The 17505-nt window shown below is 46.0% G+C and overlaps 1 protein-coding gene across 2 annotated transcripts in view; it reads right to left on the reverse strand.

Moving 5' to 3' along the window:
* Positions 1–17505, reverse strand: part of ITGB1 (integrin subunit beta 1) — a 57587-nt gene that overhangs the window by 26994 nt on the left and 13088 nt on the right. For both annotated transcript variants that reach the window (XM_061586650.1, XM_061586652.1), the window contains exon 3: positions 17308–17393. In XM_061586650.1, the coding sequence (XP_061442634.1) occupies positions 17308–17393 (86 nt within the window). The remainder of the gene's footprint in view (positions 1–17307; positions 17394–17505) is intronic.

A 17505-nucleotide genomic window follows, 5' to 3' on the forward strand; every position in this document is an offset into this window, starting at 1 on the left:
CTTGTGGAGCACCGCCATGGTGGCAGCCCTTCGAACTGAGTACACAGTCATCCCTGGAGGGAGAGCTCTCCATTTTGCCTGATAGGCCTTAACCACGCAACCCCTTACCCAGCGGCTGATGGTGGACCTGGACACCTTTAATCCCTGTGCCCCGTTTAAAGGACAAGAACAGGGCCTCAGACCTCCTGAATGGTTCTGTACGGTCCAGGTAGAGCCGAAGTGCTCACCTGACATCGAGTTTGTGCCACTTCTTCTCCCTGCAATGGACTGGGTTGGGGCAGAAGTTGGGTAGAGAGATGTCCTGTCCACTGTGGAAAAGGGAATTGACCTTTGGGAGAAAAGTGGTGTCAGCACAAAGAACCTTGTCTGGGTAGAAAATGCACAGCTCCTCCTGGATGGAGAGGGCCCCCAGTTCCCCCACCCTCCTAGCTGAGGTGATTGCCACAAGAAAAACTATCTTGAAGGTGAGGTCCTTGATTGGTATGAGACATGCTGGTTTGAATGGATGTGTAACAGAGTTCTGAGGACTAATGAAAGATCCCAGAAGGGAATCCTGTACCTGTGAGGTACCAGCAGGGTTGCCCCTCAGAAAAGCATTTGACTCGAGGGTGAGAGGAAATGGAATGGCTCCCTACTGTTGGAAACACATTGCCTAGGGCTGCCGCCTGTCTTTTGAGCATGTTGGGGGCCAGCTCCTGGTCCAGACCGTCTTGCAGGAAGTCGAGAATGGTGTGGATGTGGCATTCTGCAACAGGTAACTATTTTCGTCTACACCATCTGTTGAATGCCTTCCAGGTGAGGTCATAAATTCTCTGGGTGGATTGTTTGCGAGATACCAGAATGGCGGAAACAACCTTCTCCGGCAGCCCCTCTTCACTTAGCCAGTGCTGCTCAGCCTCCAGGCGATGGGCCTGGGTGAAGGATGGGTCCTTGTGAGAGGAGATCTGGTCTGATGGGAAGGCGCCATGGCAGGCTGGAGCTGAGCTCCACTAGGTCGGAGAACCATGGTCTCCATGGCCAGTGTGGAGCCACCACTATGACCTGGGCCCGAAGAACTCAGATTCTGCAGAGCAGTCTGGACAGTAGAGATGTAAGTGGGAAGTCCCCAAGGCCAAGGGGCTGACAGATCATCTACATCCTGGGCATGTGGATCCCAGCCTTGTGCCATGAACTGGTCCAGTTGGCCATTCACCAATGAGGTGAACAGGTCCATGCATGGAAGCCCCAATTCTGAGTGATCTCTAGGAACATGTCCCAGTGAAGGGCCCACTCTCCCTGGTGGACTTGTTCCCGGCTCAGCCAATCGGCTTGTGTGTTCAGGATCCCTGCACATGTATGGCCAAAATGGAAGCCAGGTGTCTTTCCGCCCACTGGAACAGCAGGTTGGTCTCCTCCTGAAGAGAGCCTGATTTCGTGCCCCCTTGTTGGCACACATGGGATTTGACTGTGATGTTGTTGGAGCATACTTGCACATCAACCTGATACATAAGAGGTAGGAATTCCTGCAGTGCTAGTTGGATCGCTCTGAGCTCCAACCAGTTGATTGACTGGCACCGCTTCTGCGCTGACCACTTCCCCTGTGTGATGTTGGAGCAACAGGTCGTTCCCCAGCTGTATAGGCTTGTGTCTGTGGTGACTATCGAAGCTGTTGGGGCTCTAAGGGAAAGGCCTTTCTCCAGATGAGGGAAATGTCCTCACCACTGGAGGGACTTCTGCACATGCCTCAGGAGGGTGATGTGCCAGTTCTGGCATAAGGTGATCTGATCCTGATATTGAAGTAGCAGCCACTGCAGAGCTCGAGTGGAAGCGCGCCCACGGCACCGAGTCGATGGCCACTATCATGGAGCCCTGCAGCTGAGCCAGTTCCATCAGAGGAGCCTGTCTGTTTTGTAGGCACGTGTGCATCTACATGAAGCTGTACATGCATTCGGTGGACAGGAAGAGCTTGCTTTGAGCTGTGACAATGACCACTCCCAGATGTTGAAGGCACTGGGTGGAGATCAGATGACCCTGTTTATGATGAAGCCGTGGTTCTCCACACACTGGGTGGTCGTCCAGAAGATCCCGTTGTTGAGGCCCTCACCAGAAGGTTGTTGTCATGGCCCCGTCAGAGGACTCCTCAGATGAGGACGACTCGGGAGTAACAGCAGCAGACCCAGGAGCAGCAGACTCAGAAGGAGACATGGAGGAGCCTCCTGAGAATCCAGCTCCTTCTGCCCCTCAGCTGCAGAGCACCCCAGGGACAGCAGAGGCCCTGCAGCCAGACACAGACAGTGAACAGGATAATCCCCCCTCACCCTCAGAACGTAGACAGCAGAAGGTCAGGCAGAAGAGAGGCAGGCCTGTCTCCTTAAGGCCCAAATGCTGAGGGCTCACACCTGCTGTCCATCCTGCTCTTTATAAGGCACACCTTGGCTGCAGCTTGTTGCTGACTGCAACGTCAGGCGTGGCTTTGTGTAGACCTAGTTTCCCTGCAGCATCTCTTTGACTGACCTCCTTGGCAATTGATCCCGGACCTCCACTGACCTCGCTTCTGGACTTCTGACTCGGCAAGTACGCTTCGGATAGGCCTGGCAGATTTACAACCCGACTGCTGGCTAAGGACTTTCCTTCCCTGCCAAAGACCCAGGAATTTCCAGCCCCCCCTGACACTGCTGCTGCAGTGTAGAGCTGACAGTTGTCCAGTTAAGGGTACACATGGACTCCCCGAGTGTGAAGGTGTGCCACTACTGCTAATATGATTTTGGTGAACACCCATGGGGCTGAGGCGAAGCCAAAGGGCATGGCCCTGTATTGGTACTGGTGGTGGCCATGTGCAAAGCAGAGGAAGCATCTGTGCTGTTGAAGAATGGGGACATGCCGGTATGCCTCTGTGAGATCTATAGATCCCAGTAAGTCCCCAGGTTGAATGGCTTGCACAATAGACCTGAGTGTCTCCATCTTGAACTTCTTTGTCCACAGAAAGTGGTTCAGGAACTTTAAATCCAAGATGGAGCTGTAATTGCCATTGCATTTGGGGACTGTAAAGAACACAGAGAAGATTCCTGAGGATTGTTGATGCTCTGGCATGGGTTCTATGGCACCTATCTTGAGGTGAGAAATGGCATCCAGGGTTGTCTGCAACTTCTCCAGCTGATGCGATGCAGGAGCTGTTCTCCCTCTGTCCTGCAGGATGGTGGCAAACTCTAGGGAGTAGCCAGACTGGATGGTGCTCAGTATCTACTTGTCTAAGGTGGAGACAACCCAGGCATGTATGCAAAATTCAATCAATCAATCAAATTTATTGTGCGGTCATGGACCCAATACAATTGATTTGACAGGTAGTAAAAACCATAGTTATAAAATATGTAAAAAGCTCGTAAGGATTAAAACAACATTAATTAGCTAAAAAGAAGGAGGGATCTTCAAACAAATATGTTGAGCGGCAAAGATGAACTTAGCAACAGGTAGTGTTGTTGGTTTATCAAGGCCAGCCAGGAGATGTTGCAGTAGTATGGCTTGAAGCCTGCCCTCCACCTGGGCCATCCTGGCATCATGCTTGGCTCCACTTGACACTGGGCTTGGGGTTTTGACTATGTTTGTTGCTTCCTTCCCCCCCCCCCCTGTGCTGGAGGAGGGTGTGGAACAGATGCGCAGGTGGGAGGAATTCCAGGAAGTGTTCCAGGACCCATGAAACTGTCAAGTAGTCTTGTAGGTGGTTGGATAGCCCTTGGGGCAAAAGGAATGTGAAGTCTTCTTATGGGACTTATCCTTCCTGGGAGTGCAAGGAAAAGCCTTCTTTTCATCCTTGATCTCCACCAGGTGGTGCTCAAGAGACTTGCCAAAAAATTGACCACCCAAATAAGGCTGAGCTGCAAGGCTGGCTTTGGAGTGATGGTCCACTTCCCACTGCTTCAGCCAGATATTGCGTCTTACTACCACTTCATATCCAAGTGCTCTTGCTGAGTACTTTAGGCTATCCAAGGAGCAATCTGCTAGGAATTGAGCCGTTTTTACCAATTTGTACAGCCCTTTTCTGACATGCCTGGCATCAGGAGGCACTTTTGTTAGCAGCGCTTTAGCCCACTTTACCACAGCCCATGCCAGGAAAGAATTTGCTGCCGATGCTCTCGCGGCCAATACGGATGCTTCGTGTGCACATTTTAGGATAGCCTTACTGCACCTGTCACTTTGGTCTGAAAGAGTATCCGCTCCTTCTTTGGGGATAGCTGTTTTGGGCCTGAGGGCAGATACTGGCTCGTTAATGGCTGGGACTTGAAAGGTTACCATGGTCATGGCAGGAAATGCATATGTTTTTTTCAACAGGGCATGAGGAGCTTTTGGTTTGGCTGGATGATGCCATTCTTCGTTAAGAATGTCCTTGAAGAACTTTGGAAAGGGAATGACCACCTTCTGATCCCCTGATCTGGGGAAGACATCTGAAGCTCCCTGTTTCCCTTTCTCCAGTTCCCCCTCCTGAGGAGTTTCCTCAGGAGGGTCTTGCTGAAGGCAGGCCATAGCCTTAGAAATCAAAATAGGAGTCAGGAGAATACAGTCTCTTATGCACTGGGAATGGCATGGGGGAATCCTCTCCTGAGAGTTTCCCCTCTTCCTTCTCCAAGTCTGATACAGCCGATGACGGGGGGTACCCTCCCCCCAGGAGTACAGGGTAAGAGAAAGGCAGTCAGGCGGGAACCCAGAACTGGAGTATCTTTTGTGTTTATTTTTGTGGGGTTTAGGCTTCTGTAAGGAGCCCCTTTCTTTTGCTCTTTCCTCTTCCTCTAGCTGGGCTGGCATCTGAAGAGAAGGAAAATGAGAAGTAATCATGGCAGTGCGCCTGGGAATGCTTGGAGCCTTTTTTCCCATGTGCATGGGCGCAATGCTTGTCTAAGGAAGCTCCTGCCTCCCTCACCATGGCCTTGTTAAGCCAGACCAGCATGGCCAAAGAGGTAGAGGGCTTATCTCAATGGTGAGATTTGGCATACTTTTTCATGCAGGAGTCACGTGTGCATCTTCCCCTCCCCCCGGCTGAGTAGAAGGGGGCTGAGAAAAAGAAACTATTTCAGGCAGGGAGTCTAGCATGCTACCCGCCACTGAGGTGAGGGTAACTAGGGGACTGCTTAACTGACAAGTAGATCCCCCCCCCCGCTCAGGGACCCGTCTTCCTTGGCTGAGGCACGAGACGGGCTGTTTCTCCCCCCAGGCATAATTAAAATCTCAGCTGAAAAGGGAAGAGGCTTGGGCGGGAGCTGCCCTCCCCATAATAAAAGCTTAGTGGGTTTACTTGAAAACAAGGTGGCAAGGAGGCAAACCGAGCATCATGGAGACCCGTTACCCCAGAAGGAATAGGCTGACTCTGTTGCTCGCTGAAGGCAGAGTCCAAAACTGGAGAATGGGAGAAGGTTCCTCCCTGCTTCCAACTGGTCACCAGCTAAACTTTTTTTTATGCTGCCTCTGCCTCCAGGAGGAATTAACCCATTCCTGTCTGTCCCACTCCTCCACTGACTGAAAACCCCATTAGTCTGCTACAGTAATTTTTACTATTTTTAATAGCTGCTTGGAAGAGGGCTGAAAATAGCATAAAAATTGAATAAAACACATTTTTAATGAAAAATAGTTCACAGTAAACTATTCTGACAGTAGTGTTCTCTAGGAGGCAACAGTCAAAGCAATAAGGTGAAAGGGGGGAGAGAAAAATTTAGAATTCAGTTTTCAAGAAACAAGCTTCAACTGGGCTTAGTAGGTTTCACAGCTACCACCTGGCCATGCAAGGAAGCTCTGGGGAAAGGGCCAAGATGGAAGGGCCTGGCACCTAGCAAAAACAGCAAACAGCTGCAAGATGAGCTGGGGTCCAACAAGGCTCTAAGGACACAGAGTTAGAAAAGGAGTCATGAGATGAGGGGAAATAGGGTCAGTGACCACATGCTAGGTAGTGAATGGGAAAGGGAGAAAGAAGGGGGAGAAGAATTAAAGAAGTGGTGGATACACTCAGAGAGGAAGAAGTAGTGGCATTCGAAAGAACGGGCTCTTGCTTCGAGGAGTGGGATATGTGAAGAAGTGGTAATGAGGGGAGCAAGTGCTGGAGAGGCAGAGGAGATGTGGCAAAACTGGACTCGAGAAACACCACAGCCTAAAAAATAGTCCAGTTATGGGAGATTGATAACTGTTTAGCCCACGGATCAAAAGGAAAATGAAACTCCCAACTGTGACTCTGGAGGAGGGCCAGCACACCACTGTCATCAGTGTGCCTAAAACGGTAAGCAACAGACAAAAACAAAGGCTTTGCACAGCATTCTACTGAGAGACTGATCTCTTCCAAGAGGGGCAAGGGAGCCCATCGTTTGATGTACAACTACCCCTTGCGGGCCCAATTGTCACGCTTGGGAGGTGCCAAGCTTAGATTCTTTTCTCTTCGAAGCTACATACAACAAAATGCAAATGTCTAAAATCTTGACAGGAAGCTGCATTACACCAGGTCAGAATCTTTGTCCATCTACCTCAAAGGTCTCTAACTGACCTGACAACATTACTCCGGGATGCAAGGTAGAGGTGTTTCACGTCACCTACTTGTTAAACTGGAGATTCCAGGAACTGAACCTGGGACCCTCTACATGCAAAGTCTAGGTTCTGCTACTGAGCTCCCCCATATGTTAAAGCTACAGCGTGTTGCTCTGCCCCAGCAGGCAGGAGCCCCAGTGAAGCATGCCAGGCAGGTTCCTGAAGCAGCATACACAAAGCAGCTTATCCAAGACCCAGAATGGAACAGTGAGTCATATTGCCGCTGCTTTAAGTGACCACAGCTCCAACAGCCAATATCAGACACTTGGCATGTAATGTCCAAAGCAGCACCACTAGTATATGCTACAACAAAGTTTTTATGTTTTATCAGTTTCATACACATGGATGTGTCTGACAGCAATTTTTGCAAAGCATGGCCAGGATGACAGGAAGTGCTGCTGCGTGAGATAGTCCAGTTCACACATATTTATCCTTTTACGTTTGTACCTGGGAACTGGTGGGAAAGCACTAGCAGACACAAAACAGCAAACACCCAACACCAACTACTGCAAATTCTTCAAACCAGCCATATGTCTTTGTAATGGGATGGGAAAGGAACCATTAACATTAAGAAGCAGTGGAAAAACAGAAAGGATCAAATTAAATTGTGTGTTTTCTGTCATCAACATACAAGACTGCATATAGATACAGTGCCCTGCAAAAGTAATCAGATCCCTGTCCAATGCTCTCATATTACTAAATTACAAATGGTACACTGTAATTTCGTTCTGTGTGATATTTTATTTTAAAACACAAACTCAAAATCAATTTTTGTAAGGTGACATTGGTTTTATGTTGGGAAATGTTTGCAAGAAACAAAGACGATATATGTTGCTTGCATAAGTATTCAACCCTCACACATTCATATTTGGTAGAGTCACCTTTTGCTGCAATACACCTTTTGGGGTAGGTATGTACCAGCTTTGCACAAAGGGTTGGAGGGATTTTGGCCCCTTCTTGGCAGATTTGCTCCAGGTCGTTCAGGTTGGTTGGACATTGCTTGTGGATGGCAATTTTCAAAGAGCGCCACAGATTCTCAATGGGATTGAGATCACAATTTTGACTGGGCCACTGTAGGACATTCATCTTTTTGTTCTTGAGCCACTCCAATATTGCTTTGGCCTTGTGCTTGGGATCACTGTCCTGCTGAAAAGTGAATTTCCTCCCAAGCTTCAGTTTTTTAGTGGACCAAAGAAGGTTCTCTTTTGTATTTTGCTCCATCCATTCTTCCTCCGATTTTTACAAGATGCCCAGACCCTGCTGATGAGAAGCATCCCCACAGCATGATGCTGCCACCACCACACTTCACTGTAGAGATTGTGTGTATTGAGGCATGGGCAGTGTTAGGTTTGTGCCACACATAGCGCTTTTGAGTTTTGGCCAGAAAAAGCTCTATCTTGGTCTCTTCCGACCACAAAAACTTTTCCCACATCGCAGCTGGAGCACTCTCATGCTTTCTGGCAAACTCTAGACATGCTTTCAGATGATACTCTTTGAGTAACGGCTTCTTTCTTGCCACCCTCTCATACAGGCCAGTGTTATGCAGAGCTCTTGATATGGTTGACTGGTGGACCATTACTCCACTCCCAGCCACTGAACTCTGTAGCTCCGTCAAAGTGATTGTTGGCCTCTCTGTGGCTTCCCTCACAAGTCTCCTTGTTCGAGCACTGAGTTTTGAGGGACGGCCTTTTCTTGGCAGTGCCTGGATGGTGTGATGCAGCTTATTTTATTTATTTATTTTATTACATTTTTAGACCACCCTATAGCAACAAGCTCTCAGGGCAGTGTACAACAGCATAAAAACAGATTAAAATACATGTGGGTATGAGTACAATACAATAGAAAACATTTTTAAAAACAAAATTAAGACAAAAGATTAAAATTAAAATAAATGAAAATTAAATTTAAAATGCCTGGGCAAAGAGGTAGGTCTTTACCTGGCGCCGAAAAGATAACAAAGAAGGCGCCAGGCGTATCTCGTCAGGGAGGGCATTCCATAATTTGGGGGCCACCACTGAGAAGGCCCTAGCTCTAGTTATTGCTCTCCGGGCCTCCCTATGCGTTGGAACCCGGAGAAGGGCCTTCGACGTCGAGCGCAGTGACCGGGTAGGTACATAGTGGGAGAGGCGTTCCACCAGGTATTGCGGTCCGATGCCGTTAAGGGCTTTATAGGTAAGAACCAACACTTTAAATCTGGCCCTGAAACATATTGGTAGCCAGTGCAGCTGGGCCAGGACAGGTGTTATACGATCAGATTTTTCAGTCCAAGTAAGAACTCTGGCCGCAGCATTCTGCACCAGCTGAAGTTTCCGAACCGTCTTCAAAGGTAACTCCACGTAGAGTGCATTACAGTAGTCCAATCTAGAGGTTACCAGAGCATGGATAACTGTGGCGAGGTTCTCCCTGTCCAGATAGGGTCGTAGTTGGGCTACCAGCCGAAGCTGGTAGAACGCATTCCATGCCACCGAGGCTACTTGAGCCTCCAGTGACAGGAGCGGATCTAATAAGACCCCCAAACTACGGACCTGCTCCTTTAGGGGGAGTGTAACCCCATCTAGGGCAGGTCGGACATCACCCATCTGGGCAGAGAGCCCCCCCACCAACAGCATCTCATTATTGATCCAGCTGTGCTCACTGGGATATCCAAACACTTGGATATTATTTTGTCCCCTTTTCCTAATCTATGCATTTGTATTACATTATCTCTCAATTCTGTAGAATCCTCTTTGGTGTTCATTTTCCTTCAGATCCATAGTCTGACCAATGATCCTTCAACAATGGGATTTTTATCCTGACAATGTGACAGCAACTTTAATAGTTCACAGGCGCAGGCCAATGTTAAGATAATTGTGTCTTTGATAGGGCAGTATCTTTCACTGGTGTAACCTAGAAGCTTCCACAGCACAGTGGTTGAATACTTATGCCAGCAACATGTTTCAGTTTTTTATGTTTCTTACAAAGAGTTCCCAACAGGAAACCAATGTCACCTTACAATAATTGATTTTGAGTTTCAGTGTTTCAAAATAAAATATCATACAGAACGAAGTTACAATGTACCCTTTGTAATTCAGTAATACGAGGTCATTGGTCAGGGGTCTGATTACTTTTGCAAGGCACTGTATTTAACTTTGGGGATACAAACCTAGGAAGCTGGTCAGATCAGTGAAAACTAGGCTGTAAAAACTTGGGGCTGGGCTATATCATTTAAACCTGCAGATGTCAGGGAACAGGATTTTAGCCTAGCCTTCTCTTCTCTCAAATATTCTAGGAAACCTATGAAACTGTCCATCTCTAGCTCAGTACTGTCTACACTGACTGGCAGTGGCTCTCCAGGATTTAAGACAGGAGACATCCCCAGCCCACTTGGAGATGGGGGACTGAACCACGGACTTTCTGCATGCAAGCAGCTGCTCTACCATTGAGCCACTAACTGAATCATGTATTTATGTTTATAATTTATATCCTACTCTTTGTCTGTAGACCTCAGGGTGGGATAGAGCAATCAAATACAAAACTATCAAATGTTAAAATCAATAACAATGTTTAAAGAACCCAGTTATCTGCATTCTGCGTTCCAGGCATCTTAGGACTCAAAGGCCTGTTAAAAATCAACATTTTTAGATTTCTATGTAGATGGATTTTTGTGTCCTTATGCAGAAGTATTTAAGCATGCTAGTCCCCACCTGCAGTCTAAAATAATGCAGTCCATGCAAGTTTAACTAGTTCTGTGAAACTAGGCCTAAGAATTGAACCAAAACTTGGGACATTTAGGAAATAAAATTAGATTTAAAATGCACATAAGACCTTCTGTTTCCCTGCCCACCTGCTTTGTCTGCATCTAAAGTTACTGCCCTTCTAATGTCACCAGGAGAATATAATTAAATCCAGACAGAGCGACTCCAGAGCGGAATGATTTTTAAATAACTATAAGGGAGAACGTTGGGGGGGAGGGATCTTTGCCATTGGCAAACGAAGAGTACAAAGCCTAAAGAGACTAATTTTAAAAAGTCTTTAGTAACAGGGTGAAAAATGAACTGTGTATGCATTTACCCATTCACATACTTCCAATTACAAACAGCAATTGCTTCTGGGTAATCAGGGCAATGTCCACCACTATGGAGAATTGTCCTCTCACACTGTTTGTCTGCGCACATAAAAAATCAGACTTGTGTTCTCTGCCCCCTTCACCTGGGGCTCAAGAGACCTTGAGCCATTTCATCCATACAAGTCAGTTACTTATGTCCACAATCCACATGACACACACTCCTGTACCTACGAATGGGGGTCATATGGAGAAGCATCAGTGTCAGCTAAGCTACACATGGATACAGCCTGTAGTGACAACAGATATTTCCCATGGTGGTTACAGCTGGAAAGTAGAGGAGATGGAAAGGGAGAAGTGGAATAGTCACAGCATGCTATTTATTTGATAACTTGTGATGAAGCCAATACATTTCCACTGATGAATTAGCTATGAAGGAGGAACACACTTGTTTCCATTCTTAAATGGGCATTAAAAAAGAACAAGCACAAGGAAATCTGTCCCCGTGTTGAAGCCTCGGCTGCTCTGTGTGCCAATGAAAGATTCCTAAGACCCAAGGAGCTCCACATTCCGCTCTGTATAATAAATGAAGGTTTTTAATTGTTGGTGCAAGCTGAAACACCTTACTGACAGGCTTCCATATAAATTCACTCTCTCTAGCTGGTCATTGGAGAGGAGTCTCTTCCCTGTATCCTGAACTTATGGACAAAGCAAGGAATCTCTCTGCCCTCTTTTTATTCTGCTAGGTGGAAGAAACAGATCCATCCCCTCTCCAAATCCTCTGGCACATGCAGAGAACTTGGGGAAACAAGGAAGGGGCATGTCACCCTGAACAGGCTGGGACACTCAGATGCACTGAGAGAATGCCTTGCCACTTCCTATTGTGCTTTCAAGCACAAGGTGAGCAGCTAATCTTTTCTATAATGGGAAAATCAAGGTCATTTACAGTAGGGCCCCACTCATACGGAGGGTTACATTCCAGACCCCCGCCTAAAAGCGAAACCCACCAAAAAGCAGAACTCCGTCAATAAAATGGCACCCGACGCCCAAAAAATGCCATAAAAGAGGAACAAGTGCTGTACGCATGGGGCCTTACTTTAATTGAAAGCCGCCGTATTAGCAGAACGCCGAAAAATGGGGCCCTACTGTGGGCTGGAGCATATTTCAGAATCTGCAAGAAAAATTTTGAGCACCTCCTAGCCCATTCCAGGGGAGTAAATCACCCTGCCACTCCCCTGTCCCTCACCATATGCTATGCGCTTTTGGTGCGGCTCTCAATCTGACAACATGGTTAAATGCTATCGTTTCTTCCCAAGTTCCATGATGACAAGATGGAGATGCTCAGAAGCAGTGAGAAAAGATCCTCCTCAGTTAATGTTTCAGCTCAGGATTAAAATAAGAGAGGGAAGTAATGAGTGTCATATTGAGCTCTGAGACACTCAGAAGCAGCAAGAACCTGTTTTTTTTAACTGTGTCCCAGTGAAGTGTGAAGCTGAACCCCTCTGCTTTTGCCAGCAGATGGGGGGATTGGGGGAGTGCAGCAGGCAACACAAATAATGGCTGGGAAATGTGGCCAACCAACATTTGTGGATCTCTGCTTGCTTATCATTTCCCTTTGCCTCTCATATACAGCCAACTACTGGACAAAAACAAAACTTCTAGTTTCCCCGTCTGCTCCACTTACTCTCCTTTCTGTTTGTTATGTGGTTTTTCTTGACAGCTGATATTGTGTGCAATATAAGCAGCAGAATGGCAGCTGCTTCTAGATCTTGTTCTTGATTTTCACACTCTATGCAGCGGAATCCAGTGCATGCCTACTCAGAAATAAGTGCTATGGATTCCAATAGGACTCATTCCCAGGAAACGCAGAGGGTGCAGCCTTCATCTCAAAGATAGGAGATTGGAGGTGGGGCTAGGCAGGAAGAGCAACTGCAGTAGCAAAAGTCAGATGCAGCATATCAGGCACTGATGTACAATTGAGTAGAGACTTCACATGCTAGGTGAGCCTTGGAGCTTTAAGCTTCTCCACTTTTGCATACTGTGTTCCCAAAATAAATTAATTTACTCTAATTTATTAAATGGGAGCCAGTGTGGAGTAGTGATTAGAGTGTTGGATTATGACCTGGGAGACCAGGGTTCGAATCTCCACACAGCCATGAAGCTCACTGGGTGACCTTGGGCCAGGCACTGCCTCTCAGCCTCAGAGGAAGGCAATGGTAAATCACCTCGGAATACTGCTTACCATGAAAAGCCTATTCATAGGGTCACCATAAGTCGGAATCGACTTGAAGGCAGTCCATTTCCATTTTCAATTAATTAAACTAAATTAATTTAGTCAGTCTCAAGTACTGAGGAAGAGCTATTATTTGATAAGACATTGGGCAGCATCTCCGAGTAAACACAACCAAAAGCAAACAAAAATCCTGAAAAATAAGGGAAGATGTTAACAGCAGAACCCCAATTACATGAGAATCAAAAGTCCCCAACAAAACGATTTTGTGTTTTAAATATAGTGCTTGATCTATTGGAAAAATCAGAAAGCTGGGATTTTCTTCCCATAGAACAAAAGTTGCCTACTGTTTTCTATAGGCTTTTCACTGGTTGGGATTTCAAAGGCAGCCTGCAGTGACCATTGTGGATGCATGCCAAGTATTTTGAGGCTCTCCTCCCTACCACAACCCACCCTCACCAAATCTCTCCTGAAGGACAGGGTGTGCTCTGCAGAGGAATTCAATGTGGCACAAGGGATTACAAGTGTAAAATCAAACAATTAAACAACTATTATCCCAGTCTACCTCCAGGGACTTCAGAGAAACATACATGTGCTCCCACTCCCCCAATTTATCCTTGTAACAACCTTGATAGGTAGGTTAGGTTGAGAATGTGTGCGTGACCTAAGGTCACCCAATGAACTTTATGGCCTGAGCTGGGATGAGAGCCTGGGCCTCTCCAGTCTTAGTCTAACACTTACTATGATACCATACTGGTTCTCAACAACCCCTCCATATTCACAGAAACACCTCAGGCAGGCACAAAGGCTCTTTTTAAAAAATAAGGGTGTTTTTTACTGATATCATTTCCTGGTCTGGCTGCTGCCAACACCATTTTCTACCAGCTCCTTAATTTTTTTTATTCAATTCACCTTGCCTCACACCGAATCACTCCCAGGTTAGGACTATTTATTTGCAATGCCTATCTTAGACATAACGACAACTGTCACATTCCCTTCATTATACAGCCACAAGAGTGGCTGTATACTATAGTCAGCATGGATTTTTCGCATTCTGCAATGTTACATTGAAAACACCCCCCATGTCATTCTGATGCTTCCCATAAGCTCATTTCAAAACAAAACCTTACAAAACTTATAGTCCTGAACTCAGAAATGCTTGCTTAACAACCCTTTAAATTTTCATAGTGATATACAAAACAAAGAGAATCAAGAGTTCAAAGCGTAAAAAGAGAGAGAATAAAACCAGACACCTCTTGGACTTTTTTCTCTCAGAGTTCTCGTAATCTGTTGAAATTAATTAAAAATCAGCCATGTTCACTGAGTACCTGTAATCCTATTACTGACCTTGCCCCATACTCTGACCTTCACTTGCATTGAACTGAATGATAATGTCAGGCATGCTCAGTAAGAACCAACTGTCCGTGTTCTAAAAGCCAGTTTCGCAGCTGCTGGGCTTGCCTAAAAAGGGCCACACCCACACCAGGCTTTGATTTCACTTGAGACAGTCATGGCTTCCCCCAAAGAATCCTGGGAAGTGTAGTTTGTGAAGAGTGCTGAGAGGAGACTGCTATTTCCCTGACAGAGCTCCAGTGGCCAAAGTGGTTTAACAGTCAGCCACACTGATTGAAGTCAGCCACACTGACTGAGTGAGGGGAACAGGGCATCTCCTAGCAACTCTCAGCACTCTTCACTAACTACACTTCCCAGGATTCTTTGGGAAAAGCCATGACTGTCCAAAGTGAAATAAAGGCCTGGTGTGGATGTGGCCAGGGACAACTTTGGTTTAAATTTGGGTGAGAGCTACATGTGCCTGGTGTAGAATAAAAAGGTGTGGGAAACCCTGGGGGGGGGGGAAGATACTGTTCACAATGTTCTCCTTTTGGAAAGGAAAGGGGCTTCCCCTCTGCCCAGTGCTCACCCACCCAATCCCCTCCCTCCCCTTCCTGCCCTCCTCCTCCACCCACACCTCCCCCAAGTCAGTTTCACCTATCCTAAGCATGATTGCACAGGAGTAAGTCCCACTGAACTCAAAAAGCATGCAAACGATCAAACCTGCCCTCCCCTCCTCCTCTCTCCTATTCCCCCTCTTGCCCATTCTCTCTCTCTCCCTCCCCCCTCCCTTCCCCTCCCCCATCCCCTTCCTTCACCCCTCCTTCTCCCCTCTCGATCAGTTTTACCTATCCTAGGACTACAACATGGGAGAGACCAGGGTTTGAATCCCCACACAGCCACGAATTTCACCTTGGGCCAGTCACTGCCTCTCAGCCTCAGAGGAAAGCAATGGTAAACCACCTCTGAATACTGCTTACCATGAAAACCCTATTCATAGGGTTGCCATAAGTCAGAATCGACTTGAAGGCAGTCCATTTCATTTTCAAGCATGATTGCATGGGAGTAAATCCCATTAAACTCAATAAACATGCAAATGATCAAACCTGCCCTCCCCCCTCCCATCACCTCCCTTTTGCCCCTTCCCTCCCCCTCCTTCTGCTCCCCTCTCCCCCCTTCTTCCTTCACTCTACTTTCCCCTCCCCCCCTCCTCCCCCATGGTGAATTTTACCTATCCTACCCATGACTGTACAGGAGCAAATCCCACTGAACTCAATAAGCATGGAAATAATCAGACCTGCCTTTCCTCTCCTTCCCCTCTCCTCTCCCTTCCTCCTCCATTCTTCCTCTCCTCCCCTCTTCCTTCTCCCCTGCCCACTCCAGGCTTCCCTCCTCATGGCCCGTTTTACCTATCCTAAGCATGACTGCACACAAGTATATTCCACTGAACTCAATAAACATGTAAATGATCAAACCTTCCCTCCACTCCCCTCCTGCCTGATCCCACCCCCTCCTCCCCCACCAACTGAACTCAATAAGCATGTAAATGATCAATCCATTCTCAGCAAACTTGCACAGGATCCCATTTCTTACCTCCCGGATTAAAAAGCAGGGAAATTCACTAACAGGCAAAAAACCTTGCAGTTTAAAAACGTACCTATAGCCAACAGATACTTCTATGAAACTTTAAAAAGCAAGGAAATTGGACAGCTATAGTGAATGCACCAGGGGAGCAGGAGACCTGACCTCCTCTCTGAGATATTGTACTGTCCTACAAATCTGTCAAAATGCCAACACAATTTGGGTTGGTCTTTCACAGTCCAATCCACTTCCTGGGTAGCTTGGAAGAATTTGGTAACATGTGCCTATGAACATATGGTGAGTGGTGGCCACACCTGCAATCAGTCCAAAAAACAGAAACAAGACATGTGCCGTGCTAATCTTGTTTTAGCAGGAAGGAGGCAACAATATTAAAACAGTTGATATAGTTCAGATAGTCACTTTTAATATGTCTGATTTACTTTGCAATTTTAGTGAAGTTTCCTACAGTAAATCATTTTCTTTTGCTTCTCTTTCTGTCAATAAGTACGGCAACACTTTGCAACACTACAAACAAGCTCCAAAAATGTGGAATAATGGCACTGACTGTTCTGCAGAATAGTTTCCAATGGACATGAGGAGTGTCTCAGTTTGCACAAGATAAAACAGTGGGAGGTGAAATATATTCTAGCAAAATTCTAGGTCTGCTCTATGTTTTTAATTGACCATGCCCACCTTTCCTTAAGTGGAGTAGTTTAAGCATAGCAGGTTGAAAACATGGATCTTGGGCAAGCCAAGTTTGTTTTTTCCAACAGCTAGAGTCATTGCTTAAGAAGCAACATATTGTAATCAGTCTGATTTTACATCAAACTGCAGTTTCAGATTCAATGCGACCAAATAGAGCATAACATCTTGTTTGAAACACAAAAGGCTGTCTTCACCATCATATGATATTGACCAATAAAAAGGCTTTGAAATGAAAAAAAAATTGACAGATTTCTAGGATGCATATTGAGAGAAATATAATTTTCTAGGTTAGATTCTCTGTAGAAACAGTAGCGATAGAGAAAAGAAGCAAAGTAAGAACACCACCAACAAACATCCAAAAATGTAATTCTCCATCTTTGGAGATGGCAGGTGTTGCCACCACTCACCATATGCTCAGAGGCACATGCTCCCAAATTCTTCCAAGCTACACAGGAAGTGAATTGGACTGTGAAAGACCAACTCAAATTATGTTTGCATTTTGACAGATTTGTAGGACAGTACAATATCTCAGAGAGGAGGTCAGGTCTCCTGCTCCCCTGGTGCATTCACTACAGCTGCCCCATTCCCCTGCTTTTTAAAGTTTGATAGAAATATCTTTTGGCTATAGGTATATTCTTAAACCACAAGGTTTTTTGCCTATTAGTGAATCAATATTTTAACTACACCAAACTTATTATTCACATCTGTTCTGCGCTTTGCAGAGTGACCTATAGCTTTCATTTGCAGTTATAGCTAGTTTATTTATCAATGCAAAGGAGCGTATCTCAAAAAAAGCTCTTAAATACATAAGAACAGCTCAGATATAATGTGGTATAAAACAAAGCATTGTAAATAAAATATACTTTTAAAAGATACTTACTATGTTTTTGCACCATCCACAATTTGGTCCAGCTTGTATACAATCAGCACATGATTTTGCATTAGCTTTTATACAATTGCTCCCACCTATAAGAAAGCACAAACAGGTTGTTGGGGGAGTTTTTAGAAATAATAATGACATACAGCTAATTTGATTTAAAAGTATACATCTTACTAAACATAAACTATACAAACTAAT

Source organism: Rhineura floridana, chromosome 10, assembly GCF_030035675.1.
Source record: "Rhineura floridana isolate rRhiFlo1 chromosome 10, rRhiFlo1.hap2, whole genome shotgun sequence".
Taxonomy (NCBI): Eukaryota; Metazoa; Chordata; class Lepidosauria; order Squamata; family Rhineuridae; genus Rhineura; species Rhineura floridana.